The 21,869-nt window shown below is 28.6% G+C and overlaps 1 protein-coding gene across 2 annotated transcripts; it reads right to left on the bottom strand.

The window, feature by feature from the left end:
- Positions 1–718: 718 nt before the first annotated feature.
- Positions 719–7,064, bottom strand: LOC109819322 (putative alpha,alpha-trehalose-phosphate synthase [UDP-forming] 8). Of its 2 annotated transcripts, none has more exons than XM_020385025.3 (5): positions 6,685–7,064; positions 5,518–5,596; positions 2,175–4,272; positions 1,498–1,771; positions 719–1,417 (listed from the first exon to the last, which is right to left on the bottom strand). In XM_020385025.3, exons 3-5 carry the CDS (start codon positions 4,160–4,162, stop codon positions 1,079–1,081), a joined length of 2,601 nt encoding a protein of 866 aa, XP_020240614.1. In that variant the 5' UTR covers positions 4,163–4,272; positions 5,518–5,596; positions 6,685–7,064; the 3' UTR covers positions 719–1,078. The 2 variants fall into 2 exon arrangements, with proteins under 2 accessions (XP_020240614.1, XP_082932799.1); XM_083076673.1 differs by lacking the exon at positions 6,685–7,064 and adding an exon at positions 6,451–6,659.
- Positions 7,065–21,869: the final 14,805 nt, after the last annotated feature.

The following is a 21,869-nucleotide window of genomic DNA, read 5'->3' as shown; positions in this document are numbered from 1 at the left end:
GAAGAAGAAGAAGAATGAGAAGAAGAAGGAGATGGAATGAGAATCAACTCTGAACTTCAAAGCTCCCTAGCACACCAATTACTCAGCAATCTTGAGAATTAACAAGAAAATGAATGAGATTTGGAGAAGGAAATGAGAAAAAGAGAGGGAAGGACCGAAGGAGGCTTGTGGGTCTCACATTCTCCTTTTTTGATGTTACCTTTTTTTTTCCCTCATATGTAACAAAATAATAAGATTATTTTTAAATAAAATTAAAATATAGTTAAAAAAAATTAAGTATATAAATAAAGATAAAAAATAATTTAAGATAATTAAAAAATATTTTTTTTCCTGATTGCTAAAAGTTATATGAAATATATCTTCTTATTACAAGAGTGTTGAGAAAATATATTATTTTTCTAAAAATAAAATCTTACTACATTTAATTGCAACCTAATTTTTCTCGATTAAAAGTAATTTTATTTTAATAACTACAAGTTTGAATAAATTTCTAAATAAAAAATAAAAACACTTTTAGAAAGGAAATTATAAATTAAAATTAACTTAAATATAAATTACTTTATAGAAATTCTATTTTATTAGTTTCCCTAAAATCTTATTTTTTAAATTATACATATAAATTAATTTATTTTTCTATTTTCTTTTTACCTTAAAATACTTTTCATAAGTTTTTCAAAATACTCATAAACAGTTGATGAGACTCTGAATGACATTCATGTATCAATCAACCGAACGAGTTCATTCAGACATTCAAACAACAGATTCTCGTTCAGGAACAATGCCTAGATTCTGTATCTATTAACATATTCAGTAGTATCTTTTCAAAGCTACAGCTAAAGCCAACAGACACATCCATTTCTATTTTCCACCACTTACCAATGGAAACCAATCACTTTAATCCCCTGTGCTCAGTTTTTGAGACCTAAAGCTGCTAGCAACATTCTCTACAATCAAAAGTCAGATAAAGATTCAAAGCTATTCCCTTTAAACCATCATGATTTTGTACATCTTAGCAAAACAACCATCAAAACTGTGCCTTTCTCCCATGCTGGTGACCTAGACAGCTAAAGTGTACATTTTAAACATCATTCTCAAAACATACTTCTCTTTCTTCAAAAGGGCTTTCTGTAGAGTATCTTGATTTAGACCCTGAAGCAGTACCAAGACCCTCAAGTAATGTCATCACATCTACCGTGTCATCTAGGTAGTATCTAGCTTTGCTTGGTTTTTGTCCAACAGTGCATGCAAAGATTTCTGGCACTGATGAGGAGGAAGCACTATAAGGTTTGGTTAATATGCTCTCAAACATATCCTCATCAGATCTATCATCACCAATGCACAGTACAAAATCCGGGGATTTATCCCTCTTGGTTAGGGTAGAAAGAACTTCCTGTGCAACTGACCCTTTAGTAATGCCCTGTAAGGTTGATTAGTCACTTAGTTTTTGAGAACAACAATAGGTTGAGTTGTGATGTGAAGAGTTGAGTTAGTATATACCTGCGGTTTGACTTCAATAATGTGTTGTCCCTTTTTGACAACTACAGGCTCATTTGCAAGTACATTTTCAAGGTGATCCAACAACTCCATGGCTTGCCAAGATCCAAAATCAGGATCGGCATCGTGGTAATGCCATACCAAGGCACTCTCTTTGGTCTCTACAGAGGAGCCATCTGTGGCCTCCATGTAAGATTTCATCACAGGTTCAGCAATCCTTTTCCATGCAAAATCTGTATCTGTATGACTCATTTGCCAATTGGTATCTTTACCCCACCTATGGTTGATCAAACAAAAATACAGTATAAAGAACTTGTTAGTAACATGACAACAGCTATTATACCATAAGGAGCAGAAATACTCACATAAACAAACATGAACTAAAAGGAGAGAATTCAAATTTACTCGGTACAGAAAAGATCAAACAAAAATACCATCAGTAACAAGATAACCTCTTTACCATAAGAAGCAAAAACTCCCACATAAACATGTACTAAAATATAAATTCAAATTTTCACAGTACAGAACATTATAAGTCAATGCTGTTAAACCACAATCTATTCATTTTCACCTTTCCTTTGTTTTTCTTTTCAGGGGTATATTCAGGTATATTTGAAGTTATTAAAGGGATATTATCATTAAAAATTGAATTGCACATAACCAACTATAAAAATACTAACCTTATGAAATAACCATGCTCAGCTGCAATTCCAAGATTCTCACACTGATCAAACCATTCACTCAGTGAGGGTTTTCCCCTGCCACTAACAATAAACACAGTGTTGTTAAGATCACTGCAGAGATTATTTAGCACAGATATGACTTCAGGACTGGGGGGTTTAGCAATGGAAGCTTGAGGCACAATGGTACCATCATAATCCAAAAAGATTGCCCTGCAACTGCTCCTCTTATATGCAGGGACAATGTGTTCTATAGATAGCTTCCTGAAAGTAGGAGAGAGGGACAGAATTCTGAAATTCAGGCCAAAGCCAATGCCCCAGCAACGTTTCCTATGTTGATCCTTGCATGAGAGCACTAGATCTTGCTCAAAGCTTCTGGCCCAGTAGGCCACATCATGAGAACTAACATATCGATAGTGCTTCTCGTGTCGAAACTGCTTCTCTCTATCAGGCATTGTGACTGCCAAATTTAGTGCTTCAGCTACTGCATCAATATCCCAAGGGTTTACCCTGATTGCCCCACTAAGAGATGGTGAGCAACCTATGAACTCAGAGATGACAAGTGCACTTGAACGTGGGGAATCAGAACCAATTTCTAAGATTTCATCCATTTTAGAACTTCCCTGCCTACAAACAGTGTATTTGTATGGAACCAAATTCAAACCATCACGCACTGCATTCACAATGCAACATTCTGCCAAAGAATAATAAGCTGCTTTCTCATAGAAAGGAACATGGCTATCAATGATGATGATGGGTTCATAACCTTCCAAGCCAAACCTTTCATTTATCTTTTTGGCAGTAATGTAGGTCTCCTCCCTTGCATCGTCAACATCTTTGTGAGCACTACTTGGGGGGTTTAAAATTTGGATCAGTATTATTTCACCTTGCAGTTCTGGATATTGCTGCAGGAGCTGCTCTATGGCTAAGAATTTTAAACTAACACCTTTGAATACATCCATATCATCAACACCAACAATAAGCTTTTTCCCCTTAAATTGTTGGTGAATTTCTCTGACTTTGATAGATGAGGAAGGGTGATCTAAGGCAGATTGAAGTCGACCCATGTGAATCCCAGCAGGCAATATTTTAATCAATATTGTACGGCCAAAGTATTCAAGCCCAATGTAACCCCTTTTGGATTCGTGTTCCAAGCCAAGCATTCGCCGGCAGCAGGAGAGAAAATGGCGAGCATAATCAAAGGTGTGAAAACCAACTAAATCTGCATTAAGCAGTGCTTTCAAAATTTCACCTCTGACAGGCAAAGTTTTGTAAATTTCTGATGAAGGAAAGGGGCTGTGGAGGAAGAACCCAAGCCTGACTCGATTACACCGCTTTCGCAGAAATGTAGGAAGGACCATAAGATGATAATCATGAACCCATACATAATCATCTTCTGGATTAAGGACCTCCATCACTTTATCTGCAAATATCTTGTTAGCGGAAACATAAGCCTGCCACTGCAACCTATCAAAGCGGCGATTGCCTGGATACATGGGCAACCTGTAATGGAATAGAGGCCACAATTGTTGTTTGCAGAATCCATCATGGAATTGTTTGTATAGTTCTGAAGGAATAAAAGTAGGCAAGCAATTGAATTCCTCCATCAACTGAAGGGAAACTTTCTCTTGCTCTCTTGAATCAATATCAACATTCAGAGATCCCACATAAACAACATCAGCATCAGGAGAGAGACCATCCTTTAACTGCCAAAAAATTGAATCCTCGTCATAGCTGAAGGACCATCTGCCAGATACTTTATCCCTTTTTGCATTGAGAGGAAGAGAATTTGATACTATAATTATCTTGCGACGTTGTTCTGATGAGAAAATACTTGAACCATCATCATCATTACTTTGTTTACCATCTCCATCAGACATGATTACTGGATCAGTCATAACTCGCGGAAGAGATCTGGGAGTTTGAGGGGCATTTAGCATATCCCCTGATACCAGGTCCAACAAATTCAAGCATGATCTTGCCACCATCTTTACTTAAATTCCTAGTTTTTGAAGATATTTTGATGTGTTGTATTATCTAGTAACGGGTATCCACAACTTGAAGATCTTGAATAATTAACCCAAAGAAATGCAGGAACCTGTGAAGATAAAAGAGAAAAAGTTATCATCACTATACAATGCAGCATTATAGGACACATACATAACTCAGTCATTCTCCACAAATTCAATTGTTCAGTAAATTTAATATTGCTTGATAATCACTGCTTTCAGTATAAGTGTTTACACCATGGATTGATTGTTTAAAGCAGAAAACAAATTAATTTTATTCAGATGATGGGATAAGCACTTGCAAATTAATATTTACTATGGTTACATCATTGATTGTCGAAATTAGAAGTTCAACAAGTGACAAAATCAATGATGCTACAAATACATAAGGCTGCATTTAAACACAGTAATACAGTTGCAAATTCTTCAACCATTTTTCAGTAATTAGCAAGCATTTAATTTAGTGAAAGAAATAAGTAAGTAACCATTTATACATTACACAAGAAATAGAAAACATCAACTTAATTCCCAGTTAATAGTTAGAGGAATCAAGTTGTAAATGTATGTCAGCATCAAAAGTTAAAGAATGAGAAAACAAGGCTCAGATAACTACCATCACTAGATTGTGTCAATACTAATGATTTTGGGTTCAGGACATACTGGTTACTGGTTAGGAGGTACCAATAAAACAGCTGGCTATCTCAGCCTCTCTATATCCTCTAGAGGATGGTCAGAAGATCATATCTCTCCAAACCAGCTACTATGGATCATATCTCTCCAACTGCAAATATGGTCTTATGGAATAAAATTCCTCTGCATCCCTAATGCACTGAATTCACCAAATTTTAGGGTTATATGTCAGGATTATATGATGATCACCCTCTTCTTCATTTGATCAGGTACCCATCTGCTATATAAACAGGGTTAACCCCTTCTCGTGTGAGAATTCTTTCCCTCAAGTACTTGCTATTGGTGCCACCTTGAATGTCCAAGTGGCTTATGTAGATAAATCCCCTCTTGGTCACATTATGCCCTTGCACCAAGAGCATTAGAACCCATAACTATTCTTCCTATAGTTGGGTATGCCCCTTCCTGGTTCTGGAATGAAAATTTATGATAATGATCTTTTCAATTATAATTTTTCTTTTAAACTATCCAATCAATAAATTGGATTATCTCTTTTAGGAAAAAGGAAGAAAATCATAGATATCACAAAAATGGAGTTGCTGGGTCCAACACTAGATTTCTTGGATTCAACCAAAAATCCATAAAATCAAGCTAAAACTAAAAAGTGTGAAAGATTAAATTGCATATAAGAAAAACCACACATTTACCTAGATTTATCTCAAATTCATGTAGTTAATCTCGTGAATCATGAATGTCCCTTCAAATCCGATCTTTAATCGCCCAATTCTGCACAAACACAGTCAGATTTAATCAGAAACACAAACAAACTTAAAAGCAAAAAGGTATTCACAATCAAAAAGCATATAGAAAACACCCTCAAGTACATCTAGATTAGACTTTCACTTATTAACACCACTGTTCAATCACTAGCCTTTCATGCGATTCCACTTTACCTATCAAACAAAGCCTGTGAATGAAAAGGAATTTCACTTAAGAACAGCTAGGTATAATACTTCTTACCAGACATCAACTTCTTCACTTCCTTTCAAATATATACCACCCAAATCCAGCAAAACCATTCAATAGCTTTTCTCAATTAGGAAATCAAATAAATTCACTCAAATCCTCTAAAGTTAAAATAGAAATGGACCAAAATCCAAATAAATCAGAACATGAAAATGCATCTACACAAAAAAGGTAAATTAATAAAAACAGTATCATCAAAATCAGGAAAATCGTTTGAATTAATGCAATGTGAACCGACAAAGGACAACTAATTCATCCTTACCCTATAATCCGTTGAAATCTTTTCCCCTGCAAACCATATTAGGAAATTGAAAAAAAAAACACAAACGTGATACTCGTTAATTACAGCTAAGCTTAACTATTTAGCAAGCTGTATTCGTCAAACATCATTTTATAAAAGATTTAATTTACACATCGAATTCCATTTTTTGTTTCTTTATAAAATTCTCAACAGTACCTTATTGTAAAATGCACACAGGCATCAAATTCAGCAACATGCAGCAGCATTATTACATTCATGTACATGAAACAAATACTTTCTCCCCAAGCAAACAGCTCCAAAATGCAAATAACAGAACCAATAAAGACAGAGGAGCACATGCATTTTTTATTACCTTAAAAGCATCAAACAAACACTCAATAATTGTACACAACACAAAACAGAGAGAGAAAGAGGGAGAAGAAAGAAAATCAAGTTTCAAAAACTAAATTCCCTATGATCCCTTAGGAGGCTAATAAAATGAAAACAAAGGTTCTTATCTTGGAGAGGATAATTCAAACCGAAAGCAGAACTAGTCAATGAAACCTCAAGCAGAACTAGTCAATGAAACCTCAAGCAGTCATTTTACCTTCTTCGCTGTCTCAACAACCAACAAGACCCTTTTACGAACTGAAATAACAAAAATGAGAATATACGGGTGTGAACTTGAATTATGAACAGAGCAGTAGCAAAGAATGAAAAAATTGTTAGTAGAATATGGTTTCTCGATAAATATGGGATAAGCGTGTTAGGTTCGAAGCTGGTGAGATTTTGTAGGAGTTTTACGGATTCTGAAATCTAAACCGACCGAAAAACAAAATATAATAAATAAGAGGTAACTATTAAGGTGAAAAGAATATGTTGGAAATTTTGTATCCGAGGTTCCGTTTGGTTTGAGTGCCTTTGTTTTTGTCAAATTGGAAAGTGTTTGTTCAACAAAGGATGCTGTCGGAGACAACAGATTAGAAAGTCAGAAAAGAGAAGCAAAAATAGTTGGATATAAAAAATATAATTTATTATGGAGAGAGAAACACACAGTTGGATATTGCAATCTAGGTGGTCTTACGCTGTCGCTGTGATCCTCGAGACTTTGATACCCAAAGTGCCCTTGTATTCAATTTATTTTCATGTCATTTTGTGTCAAAGCTATTAATTGTGTTCATTAGGAGAAATTCTTGAATAAATACTGATTTGTACTACAACCCTGTGCATCACGCATATTAAATATTACATAAATGTTATATATACACAAATTTTTATTGTAATGGTGTATGATTTTTAGATTATTATTTTTAAAAGATTGTAATTGATGTATGATTATCATGATTGTTCTACGCATATATAGATAAATGAAACATAAATAGCAAACTTATTTATTAAGTTTTTTTTTTTAAACGAGTGATTGATTTAAGTAAAATTATAAATTATAAATTATAACTTAATAATTTAAGATTGTAATTGAATTATAGTTTTTTTTACTGACTTTCAAGAAATATAATAGATGTGTTAATTCATTGATCATTGAAGTAATTTGATAGTTACATTTTTTATAACTTTCATAAAGACATCATGACCAAATTCGATCATTTACCTTCACCGCTGCAACACTCAAATCAGCGTTTTAGTATTAAATTTCTACTAGCTCAATTTCCTTCCTACGACTATGATCATGAACCATGGTCATAACTGTGTTCATGATCATAGCTGTAGGTTTTTGCCACTACATTTTTATTCCATGACTATGATCATGAACCACGATCATGGCTGCAAGTCTCGGCTACTTCATTTTGACCCCATGGCCATGGTCATGAATCACGGTCACGACTGCAAGTCTTAACCACTTCATTTTTACTCCATGGTCATGACCACGAACCACAACCATGACTGTAAGTTTCAAAATTTTTTGCATTTTCATGGATTTTACCTTCGATTCTCACATTCTCTTTACTAATCTTCTTTCTAACATGATTTACACCCATGATTACTATTACACTCGTTCAAGCAACCCAGAAACCACAGAAATTTTGACATGCATGGATCAAACTTCATGATCACCCATTTTTACCCAACTCATTCAAGAACACCATAACCCCAAACAACATGCAACCCACCCAACTCAACTACTCAGCCCCCAAATCACATTTTAGATGATGATTCAACTACATGCAACCCAAAATGTATAACAATTCGAGTTCTAGTTTCCTTTACTTTAGAACAGAGTGAACAATGAACTCCGAGTTATTCCGAGGTTGAAGAAGAAGAAGAAGAAAATGGAATGGGAATTCAAAACTCCCTAGCACATCAATTGCTCAACAACCTTAAGAATCAACAAGAAAATGAAAGAGATTTGAGAGAAGGAAATGAAAAAAAGAGAGGGAAAGAGGCTTGCGATCTTACATAAATAATTTAATTATTACAATTTTATTAAATTTTTACTTTTTATTTGTACAATCCACATAAATAGTGGTTTTAGAATTTAGTACAATTATTTTATAAATTATAAATATTAGAAGATCAACGATTAAATTGAAAAATATTTGATAAAATTTTGGTCGATAAACTAGCTTATATATCTAAAATAAACTTTTTTAATAAAAGATTTTTTATAATGAGTGCAAAAAAATGATAGGGTAAACAAAAAAATTTTAAATTAAAAATAATAAACAAATATTTTAAAAATTAATGAAGATAAAAGAAAAAACAAAAAACTTATGTTATTTTAATTAATTTATGAAAATATACTATAAATTTCTTAAATAAATTCATACATTAAAAAAAATAGTCAAACTAACTAATAATTAGTCAAATAACTGTATAAAAAATTTTAAATTACAATTTTAGTCAAACAAACACACTCAGAAATTAGGATTTTATAATCAGTACTACTAATTCTTTATCAAGAAACAGGTCTGTATATCAAAAGAAAAAACAAAATTAAATAACATAATTCTTGATTTGTTTGCGAAACTGGGTAAAAAAGACATTTCAAAAGACTTGTTAACTTCCAATATATCTTGAAAAATAATGAGAATACTTAGGAACGGATTAATGACGCTGTTAGAAGTAGATATCTTAATGACGAATTCCTAAAACTTATCATGTGAAAGTAAGTCTCCATTGTCGGATAAATAATAAGTTTTGGAAAAGCGATTCTTTGCGTTTCTTAACAATTGACTTTGAATTTAAGTTGATACATTTGTTCCGCATGTAAAATAATGAGAGTAATTGACCATGTCAGAACACCTCAATGCTAAATTATTAAAAACACGTCTAATATTTTAAAATGAATATTGAAGTGATGTGTTTCCTTCCATGCGGATAAACATAGACTTGTCCCACAAAGTCATGTCAATATTAAAATAACAAAACATAGGACTCGGTTTCCACAAGTTATAGTAGGTTGTTAGAATGTTCCTGTAGTTTATCTGCTTGACCTATTTTAATCTCATATATATATATATATATATATATATATATATATATATATATATATATATATATATATATATATATATATATATATATATATATAACGTTGTTATATTTTTGAAATTTAGAAGTGTACTACACTCCAAAACTTTAACCATGTAAGTTATTAACACATTTTAATGGAATAAAAATAAAAAATAAAATAAAAAATATGAGAGAGAAATATATATGTCAACAAATTATATCATCTTTATTAATAGTATAGATATATAGGAATTTTATTAACTTACATCTACTTATTTTTTTAGAATGAATAAGTTAATTTATAATTATATAAAGAATTATATTTAGGTGTAATTTGTTAATTTACTTAAACTAAAAAATAAGTGAGTATAAATTAACAAATGCTTATAGAGTGTGTTAACATACATTTATTTTTATTTTATAGAAAGTATATTAACAAATTATAACTACAATATTTTAATTTGCTAACTTATTTCTCCTATAAAAAAAAAGTGAGGTTTACTTAATAAATCACACATACTAAACCTTAAGAATTTAAATGTTTTAATTTTTTATAAAATAAATAAACTTTGATTTTGATCATCATTAAAAAAAAATCATTTTTCACATATTAATAATTGTGGTATTATATTAGTAGGCGACATTTAAAAAAAATTAAAATATAAATAATAAATATTATTTATCTATCGTAAAATAAATAACGAGACTAAAGATTAAAACCAAAATTTACTTAGATAAAAAATAATAATTTTAAATTTTATGTAAATAGAATTAAAATAAAAATTTATAAAAATAAAATAAAACAAGAATTTATTTATTTTATAAAAATTAAAAACATATTTAAATCATATAAAAAATTAATTTTATGAGTTTCTTTTGAATCAATATTAAAAAGAGTAAAATATTTTTAAAACATTTACACTCTTTATTAACAATTTTCTTTAGGAACAGCTAATAAAGAGGTGAAAATAAATGATATAGATATTGATTTTTTTATTAATAATCCTTTTAATTTTTAATTACTTCCCTACAAATTAAAGGTAAAAAAATGTATAAATAAAAAATAATTTTACATAATACTGTAAATAAATTTATATAATTAATTTAATTTATTCAATTTAATAATTCTAATAATACAATGCAATTTACCCCTTGAAGAATTAAGGATCACAAAAATTCTCACTTTATCAATTGATGATAACTTTTTTTTTTTTTTAACGGTCTTACTCACTTATAAGTAATTAATATTATACAATTTTACATGAAAGTAATTTTCTTTAACTCAACTTTTAACGACAATATTAATTATTAAAACTTAAATGAGAAAAAAAATCTAAACAAAAAAAAAACCCTCTTTGATAAAAAAGTATCGTATCTTAAATACCACGTCACACTTGTTAGGGGCATCTTCTATAAAATATTGTTGTTTTAAAAAACTAATATAAAAAAATTATTGGTAGCTGTACATATATAATATGTATTTAGGACACCAATTATGCAAAGAGAATTAGTGAGGCAAATAATGTAATTGTAATCTGTGTCAAACCACGCATTGAACTTTTTTCAACGATATATTTAGTCAAATCTATATCCATCAACGCCTCGTCAGCTGATAGCGCCTGTCATCACCATTTATCAACTTTCAACAAATGCTTAATTTTATGTACATATGTCAATAAATAAATATATTTGTTAACATTAACAATTATTTTTTAAATTAATAATCACATGAGAAAAAATATAATTGAATAAGAGATTACATAAAATATTTCTTTTTTTTTTTATTTTTATTTTATCTTCAAATGATAATATTTTTTTAATAATATTATTATTTTTTATCTCGAATGTACATTACTGTACATGAATATATATAAATTATTCTTTTTAAATTAGTTTTTTATTTTTTTAAATTCTAAATTATAATAATAATAATAAAATAAAATATATTTTTATCACGTAAATTAAAAAGATTCACATATATATTTAATTATAAATTTGTTAATTTATTTAAAATTAAATTTATTAATTTAAAATAGAGTTATAAATAATCTAATAAATCATATCAAAGTCTTAAAAAAGTTAAATTAAACCTAAAAATATAAGTCTACGATATATAATAAGTGAAACTCATACTTTAATTTTATAATGCACAACAAATTCGTATAAACTTATTATTTTCATCTTTAAGTATAATCAACAATTTTTTTCCTTTAGTACATAAGATAGATACCAATATAAATATTTTTGATTTTCTTTTGTAAGTTGTACTTTATTAACAAAAACATGAAAAAAAGAATCATTTCCAAATTAGGGAATATCATATACAATAAACAACTAAAGCAAGACATAAAACTACAAAGTATTTCTATATTTGCCAGCGCTTGATTTAAACATTTCTTATTCAAAATGTATACTCTATTGTAAGACATTATTTAGTTTGTTTGACCATTAATTTATTTTGATTTTATTAAAGAAGAAAAAATTGATAAATTTAAGTGTGCACGCATTTATAGATTTTAGAAGCAAGTGCAAAGAACTTGACAAAGTTATGGCATGGGATATCGGAAGACGGAAACGGGATTGTCGCAATGGGCCCAACAAAAAAATGCAATTGTGACTTGCTTAATTGGTAAAGAAAAATGAAAATATTTTATTATTTTTATTGAGTGAACATGATAAGTTATAGAATAATTTTAAAAAATATTAACATATATATACTTTCTCTCTAAACAAATAATTTTTCAAACATATAAAATTAAAAACCAAATCTTATATATTAATGAAACATAATTGTTTACTAATTATGCTACATCACATAAATATGTCATTTTCTGTGAAAATAAGTATATATATAAATTAATTTTAAAAGTTTTTTTTTTTAATTATCTTATATATAATTTATCCATAAATTGATTTTTAAATAATAATATGTTTTGATATCGTTGTGGAAAGGGAGAAAGTCTTGCAAAGCTGTCTGTATAGTCCTTATCCGTTTAAATGTAGCCACAGAAAAATCCAACTTTGGATTCGAATCGTCTACTCTTATCTTTTTCGTTTTCTTCGATTTCAACCTAAAATCAAAACTCAAAAAACGCGCCTAAGAATTCATTGTTGTGTTCTTTTGTTTCCCATCGTTATTTCCTCTTCCCGAGTCCAATAATTTTGTCGACAGCTTCTCAGAATGCAGCATGTCTCATTGGACGTGATTGGGACTACTTCATTGTAAGTGTCTTAAATAAAGATGTCAATGAAACGCATACAGTCATAATATAAAAACAGTTATAAATACGTTCTTGAAAAAACAATCGAGGGTCAGCTTTTAACTTTTTATACGTGTAAATTTCATAACAAGATTTGATAATTACGTGTATGTGTATGTTTACATTCATGTGGATTTTATAGAATTGCGTTCAAATTTTTTTTATTTTTTTTAGTTTCATCTATTTAATTTGTATTGATTTTAAGAAATTTAAATAATAAAAAAATAACTCTTATTCTTTTGATTCTAATTTTTTTAGATTTTGAATTCTTTTTATAATATCAATATTATTTAAAAAAAGGAGAGGTAAAAAAGTAGAAACGGAGACTATGCAGTCTCTCATTTTTATTGACATAATTTTTCACGTTTAATTTGAAATGATAAATATCAATTTTTATACAAATCAGATATTTAGATATAGAAAGAATGAAGAAACAATTATGTTAATACCAAACACACACTACATCGTGTTTTCTTTTTCACTATACTGGTGGTCTAAAAACCAAAAAAAGTTATATCTTAATTCTTATTTATTATTATTGACCGATATATTATTTAAGATGTTAAAATATTGTAAAGTTAATTTAATATATTTTTAAAAAATAATTGTGTTATACAAGTGAGTAATAAAGGAAGAAAATATTTGAAAGTCACATAAAAGATAAAAAAAGGAAAGATCAGAAATGAATAAAAAATATTTTTCTATATTAATTAACTAGTACTTTTAAACTATTAAGGAAAAAATAAATAAAGTGCAAGGATGATTAATTTGAAATAAAATAAAATGAGAGTATTACTCAATGTTTAATATGAAAAAAATATTAAAATAATACATTTAATATCTTAAAATATAAAACATATTTATTACTTTTGACGCAATAAAAGAATTAGTAGAGTAATATAATAAAAAGATAGTTGTCTTTTGGGTTTACTTTAGTCCATTATTTTGTAAAACAATTATAATAAAAAATATTTTAATAATTATGTGTGATTAGTTTAAAAAATATAATACAGGAAATTAATAAAAAAAATTATAATTTGTATGACTTTTAAAATAATTACTTTAAAACTCAACAAAATTATTATGTATGATAATCTGTGTTTAGATCACTGTATAAAAGTACTTTATAATGTTAATATATCACTGTTAAAACCTAAAAAGAAATCACTCTTTTGTTTATATATATATATTTTTTATTTGGACAACCGATTTAAATGTTTGTTTTCAAGAATGAATAAACAAAAATAAAACTAAACAAGGGGAATAATGAAGGTCCAAAGGATAGCTTGCGTCTCGTTTTCGTTTTGGGTTGGATGATGCTTCACGGAAATTCTAATCTGATCCAACAATAGCTTGTGGGTTTGGGCCTCTGTTAAGGGAAAAATAAAAATTACAAAGAAAAAGATAAAAGAAGTCTTCTGCTTGCTAAGGTTAAATAAAAAACAATTATTTTTTTAATTATGTTTTTAGTTCACTAAATTTAAAATAATTATTTTTTATCTGTCAAATTTAAAATTTGTGACTTTAATTTTTATAATTTTAAAAACTATTGTTTTAATTAGTCCTTAAATATGTTGTGTTGGTGTTTCAAATTTAAAACATGTTTTTAGTCTTCAAAGTATAAAAGTTATTATTTTAGTTTCTCAAATTTAAAATTATTTTTTTAGTTGTGTTAATTTTTAAAAAAATTATTTTTAGTTCCTTATGGTCACTGATAACATAATTGACAATAATAGAGTGAAACAATTATGTAGTATTAGTTGATTTAAGGTGATGTTTTTGCTAACAATGATACACTAATAAAAGAATTTTTTACGACAAATTTATTAATAACGTTTGAGTAGAGGAATTAAAATAATAAATTTTATATTTGGTGACTAAAATCACGTCTTAAGTTTTAGGGACCAAAAAAATATATCTTGAGACTAAAATAATGATTTTTGAAATTACAGAGACTAAAAGATGAATTTTAAATTTAAAGAACCAAAATGATAATTTTTTTAATATTTTGGGACTACAAACACAATTTAAATTTTGGAAACCAAACAAATATATACCTCAAATTTAAAAAATAAAATATAATTATGTAACTTTTTTAATCCATTTCTTTCATTATCATATTTGTGAGAAAATAAATGATACAAATATTGGTTGCATGTAACACACTTGCGTTTCATTTCAGTCTTAAGATGACCTATAATTTGAGTATTCAAGAATGTGTTTGATAGAAAAATAAAATATATTCCAACACTACTCTTATATTTGTACTACTAAAAATTATAAGAAGAAAATAAAGATAATATTCATATTTCTCATTATTGTCTCTAAGGCTAAGAGGATACATCTTTATAACTGTCATCATTCTATTTTAAGAAAAATAAAGTAACATTAAAATTAAATACAATAGTATTAATATTCTAAGATCATCTTATAAGTACTCCAAACTTTCATAATAAATTAATAAAAATTTTAAATAATTAATTGAGTTATTTTATAATTATGAGTGTTATTAAATAAATTTTTTTTAAAATTAATTGTTATTATTTAATTATAAGAGAAAGATAAGTAACTGTAGTAATTGTTTTAACTGAAGGGTTAAATGAGGTTAGGGTTTCCTTTATAAAGAATAGTTATGCTAGGGTTTGTCTCAAACGTCTTACTTTTTATTTTAGCTTTTGTGCTCTGAAGAGTTAGGAGAACCGAAGACATCTAGAGACAACCTTGGAGATTTACATCAATTGTTTGGTATTCATCAAGGTAAAGGGAGTGAATAATCTCACTCTAGAGTATGGTTTATCTATTGTATAACTAGATTGATCCCCTAATCTCGTTTTGTTGTGTATGTTGTATGAGAGAAAAATCCCAAATTATAATTGTAGCTTATGTATCGAGTATGATATAACATGCATCATGTGCATCAATTGTTTCTGTGATGTGTGCAATGCATAATACATTGTCAAAGAAGGTCCATTTGTGTAAAAGTTTGGGGATTTATGACCTTGGAGATTGTCAAGTTTAGTAATCTTAATTCTATCCATTGTGTGCATAGGGTGTAACTTGCACAACATTGCTATCTCGACATGCCCTAGTGTATATCCTCCTAATAGAGTGTTGTGATAGTTTAACTCAACATGTTCTCTTAGGCTACTCTAAGTGAGCCTTTGGGTAATAGTTGAAATTGTTTTACTAGCACCACATGCATATAGTCTTGGGTGTTGGTGTTCATTACATTATCGTGAACATAATAATTGTATAGTGAATGGATGTGAATTGTAAATATTACCTATGCTGAATTTTATAATTATTGAAAGGTGCAATTTCAATTTATTGACTTATAAATGTAAATGCATATGTATTGCTTGTTGTGTGTGGCTGCTCAACCATAACTTACACCAATAGTTAGAGTGAGATATTTCTCACTTTCTTTTTCTTTTATTAGTTTTTGGCATATGATTGCATATGAGGTTCATCATGAGGATGATAAGACTAGAGACGAGTTTTAGACCTTGTATTGGTGTGTTTTGATAAAATGTGACATCGAAAAATAATTAAAACTTTATTTTGATTAGTTGAATTTATATTAGGATTTAATATTAGTTGGTTGTAATCACTCTTTTAAATCTTATTTTTGTTTATTGTTTTGTTTTCGTTCATAAGACGATATTTCTACTCACGAGAATTTACCTTATTCAATGAGATTATTTTGAAAACCTTTTAATTATTAGTGAATTATATATTATGATAGTTTGTGGGGTTAGAAGGTGTCACACATCTAATATATTTTTTCAATCATTTAATTTTCTTTCTTTTGGATCTAGAGCCCATCTAAACATTATTGACAAATCCACAAAAAACTTTGTTCTAGAAGTTTTGAGATAATAAAAGTAATCGCATAAATTGATGAATAAAACTATGGGTAAAAAATTAGATAATTGTTGATGTTGAAAAAGATTTGAAAATAATAGTGGTCAAGGATTGATGAGTGACATCATTGTGAGACATAGTGAAAAACAAAAAAGATATTGATTTGGGTGGGATGAAAAGAAAAGGTGGGCACATTGCATAAGTGGTTAGTGAAATGAAAAATCGGGATGGATGGGTTGGCTAGAAAGTTATTGGGCTTGTACGTGGCAGGTTTATTATAAAAAAAATGTAATTTGTGATGATCAATTTTGCAATTTTTGATTGTTAAAAACTGTCACAAATGATATTTCTAATATTATAAATAATTATCAGATTCACGCTAGCCAATAATGGTTTGTGATGAATATTATCTAATTGTTGGTTTTAGGTGTTAAAAAATATAAGCCATTTTTTGGCGGTTTAAAATCACTAAAACATGTATTTTAATAATTTAAATTTAATGTTTTTATCGGTTAATAACTCAAGAAAATAGCATCTTCTTTAATTTTATTTAGCATTTTATGACGGTATTAAACTAACAAGAAATACATTTTTGTTTAACTTGCTTTACATTGTTTGACGGTTTAAAATTAAAAAAAAATTCTTTATTTGACTATCTTCACATTTTTTTTGGCTGTTTTAAACCCTAAAAAATGTATGTTTGTTTAACTTGTCACACATTTTTTTTTTTTGGTTTTAAACCCCGAAAAATGCACTTCATTTTACATTAATTGTAGTTTAAAATTTTCATAAATTACTTTTTATTAATTCAAAGATATATTTACAATTATTTATAAAAATAAATTCTTATTATAATTTGGTTAGATATAATAATCTATATATTTTAGATATTTATCAAATTATTATTTAAAATTATCACTAATTAGATTAATTATTTGAAATTGATAGTGACCATATTATATTGTTATTAAATCTAAGTAACTCTAACGTAACAATTTTATTTATCTAATTTTAGAATCATTTATTTTAGTAAATTATAAGCTTTATGATCATATATATTGAATTAACAACTTTAAACATTATAAAAAGATTAAGACAATGCATCTAGTCATAGGTATAGCATGACACATATTTCTCATTATTAAGATATTAACATTCATCAACTCTAAAACATATCCAACCTATTAAGTAACTTAACAAACCAAATTCATGATCAATGCTCAAAAGTAAAATATGTAAATTGTTCCAAAATTAATCTTGCCTCAAATGTAAAAACGTAGAGTCAAATTCATGAGTTTATCATGTCTAACAAAAAAAAATGATGTCAAACATCATGAAGATTAATATTTAATGAAGATCTTCCTTATGGTGTCAAACTCCAACCTAAACCCTAAACCCTAAAATACAAATTATTTAATGTTAGCCTATTAATAAAATATACACAAAATATTAAATTTCAGGAAAGTATTAATATAATTTGATAGGATAACCAATTAATAGCACCTCGACATGTAAAGGTTCAGATTGAAAGAACTCTACCAAAACCATCAATAACTTTCACTTAACATTTCAAAATACATAAATACTATCACAATAATATGATACCTTACTACTCCTATACCTACAATAATATATGAGAACTTTACTACAAGTAAGCAATTAGTTTTCTACTAATTTAATTATTTTATCTAATATGAAACATTGGGAAATATGGGTTTATCAACCAACCAATTGCGTGTAAAAGGAAAATTAATTATATGTTCAATTTAAATTTACTTATAATATTAATCTACCCAATAGATCTTGCTTTCTCATTGATATAAGATCCATCTTTTTTTCTTGTGAGTTGCAATATATAATCCACTTTGACCCACAACACGTCCAAGATTTAATTCCTAATAGAAATGACACATGTAACTCCAAAGGAACAATATAAATAATTCTTCACTAAGGCTCAATAATAGAACACAAATATTTACTATCTGATGTTTTGCACCACTGGTATGTGGAATCATTTTTTTTTCTAACTTCAATATTTTTTTTTGTGCATATTCCTATAAAAAACAATTTATTTATTAAAATATCAAGTTGAAAAAAATTAATGGTCACAATTATTTGTTAAACCTACATGATAATATGGCCTTAGATGATAGTCAACAAAATGATGACTATTGATCTTTATGAATAAAATAAGGGACTTGAGTGATTAATTGTTATCTTGACAATGAAGAGTCATCAACATGGTTCCACATATTCATCTTTTCATTCCTATACTTTCTTAACATGGCAAGTGAATAATAACACTTAATAATTAATTTTGAAACCTGAAAATGAAATAGATTTTTTAAACAAAAAAATACGTTAGTATATCATAATTAAAGAGAACACGACAACAAAATTTAACTCATGCATGTACCTTTAAAGTGTTAAAGTAATCATTCTTATATATTTTGGAACTTTTAGCCAACTATCAAAGTTAATGAGAACATTTTTCAAATGAGTGAAAATACACCCACAAGCTCCTAAAAGAAGTGTCATTGCTTCTCCATAGACTCATTTTTACCTATCAAATGAGACAACTACATGGTCACCACATGTAGAGCTGTTAAAGTGGGTCAAAACCTGTGAGTCAACCCAACCTATCACGGGCTTGAGTCAGGTTAGGCAATTTTTTTTTTGTTCATTCCAATTATAAGAAAAATTTGACTTGACTCACTTATAACTCAGTTCACCACAAGTCAATCCATGATGAGTCGAGTTGGTTCACCTAGCATACTTTTTTTTTAATTTTATTTTTTAGGTTTTCAAGTTAATTTATGTGATTATACATTTAAAATATTAACTAAATTTTGTTCACACTAGTTGTGAATTATGATGGTTAGTGTCAATTTAATATTATTTTTAAATACTTTATGTAACAACTTTGATTTTATAAGTTGATTAAGTTGGTTGTGGATGATGTCTATCTTTTTTTTGACATTTTATTTGTCCTATTTGTTAATATAGTAGTAATTTTAAAATATAAAATTATAATATGTATTTTTTTTTTATAAATTTCAATAATCTTTTTTTATTTTTTAATTTAAGTGAGGTAATCCGTTTAATCCATCTCGTGGGGTTCGAGCCAGGTTGATTTTTTTAAGCTTAACTAAAGGTGAGTCGGGTTGGGTTGACCCACCTATTCCCTAACTCATGGTGGATCGGGCTGAGTTACCCACTTTAACAATTCTAATCACGTGGTATCTCATTATATGACCCTCACATGATTCATACACATACATATCAATGTACCGATTTGCTAATGTCAGTTCACATTGTTTACATCAATTAGACCTCACAATATCATAAATACATACTCAACATAACATAATTATTTGCATCAATTAGTACAAGAATCACATACTCATAGTTAAACCACAACCACTAAATAACATCCTATGACACACCTCAAGATAGAATCATTATAAAATCATCTAATCCCATGTTAATACATGAACCATAGTTATTAAGAGATCACCATCAAACTAAGCATTTACATCAATATAACTTAACTAGTCTAGCAGCATTCTTGATATCACACATTTATTCATTAGGCATCGTTATCACCAAAACATCTCTAATATTTAACAATCAACTCAATGAATAATTTATTCACAATTTCTCTCTCTCTCTCTCTCTCTCTCATAATTTATCTTTCCTAATATTGATATAAATATCTCAAATTGTGACACCCTCTACCCCAACATACATATAGAAAAATTAAAAGAAATATCTTATTGGGTAAATAAGATCTTTAGAATTAAAACAATAGTTCCATTAACATAAGAGTAGAGAATTCACATTCTTAAACATAAATCATGGTCAAACGCGGAATTTATAGCAAAAAGAAACATGAGTCTTTCTAAAACAAATACAATAATGAAATCCTAAACTAAGTCTACCTATGCCCCGATGTCACATATCCTATCAGAGCATGCCCAACTGAAGCCTAAACTCATCACCAACATCCTCATGTTGATGATCACCTGCAACACAATTTAAACACATACAAAGGAAAACAAGGGAGTGAGAAACATCTCACTCGGTTCCATATGTAGAAATAACAGTTAGGTAACACACACATAAATCATACAATCACAGTCATAGCTACTCATTAATCAGATGCAAATTCAATTTTTACATATAATACATACACTATCATTCATTATGCAAGGATGTCATGGACTTGACTCATAAATGTATGCATGTGGCACCAGTCACGTATCTCATGATCACATTTTCTCATCATATCATCTCATCATATCATCATGTTACATCGTGGGTGATCCTAAGGTACACCTTGTTAGCATGTTACATCACTAGTGACCTTAAGGTACACCTTGTTAGTATGTTACATCACCAGTGACCCTAAGGTACACCTTGTTAGCTTGTTACATCACTAGTGACCCTAAGATATACCTTGTTAGCATGTTACATCACCAGTGACCCTAAAGTACACCTTGTTAGCATGTTACATCACCAGTGACCCTAAGGTACACCTTGTTAGCTTGTTACATCACCAGTGACCCTAAGGTACACTTTGTTAGCATGTTACATCACCAGTGATCCTAAGGTACACCTTGTTAGCATGTTACATCACCAGGGATCTTAAGGTACACTTTGTTAGCTCATATATGCACATGATGCATATCACACGTTCACAACTCATGGACTCATCACTTCACTTGTCATGGAATTTCATGTCTTATCACATTTCACATTCTCATAGTCATAACTTATCTCATCTCATCACATTTCACATTCTCATTCACATCATGTCTCATGTCATTTGTTCATATTTCACACAATCTTATTCATAATTGCTCCTTATAGGGTTTCGCACAAGAATCCACAGAGCACTCTAATTTATATCAAAACATATCTAATTTTGAAATTAAATACATATTTACACTCTACATCACACAAGGAATGTAACAGAGCATTCAAAAAGCAAAATAGAAAACATTCATATTTTACTTGTTTCTCATAGGGTTCTCTCAAGAACTCACAGAGTACTATAATTCATATCAAAACATATTCATTTTCAAAATCAATCACATATTCATACATCACATCCAATAAGGAACACAAAGAAAGAATCAGAAAGCAAAACAGAAAACATTCCTATTTTTCCTGTTTTTCACAGGGTTTCCCGTAG

Source organism: Cajanus cajan, chromosome 6 (genome assembly GCF_000230855.2).
Source record: "Cajanus cajan strain Asha chromosome 6, NIPB_CcT2T_4, whole genome shotgun sequence".
In the NCBI taxonomy this organism is placed as follows: domain Eukaryota; kingdom Viridiplantae; phylum Streptophyta; class Magnoliopsida; order Fabales; family Fabaceae; genus Cajanus; species Cajanus cajan.
Note: the sequence above shows the minus strand (reverse complement) of the source record. Positions and strands in the feature narration are given on the sequence as shown.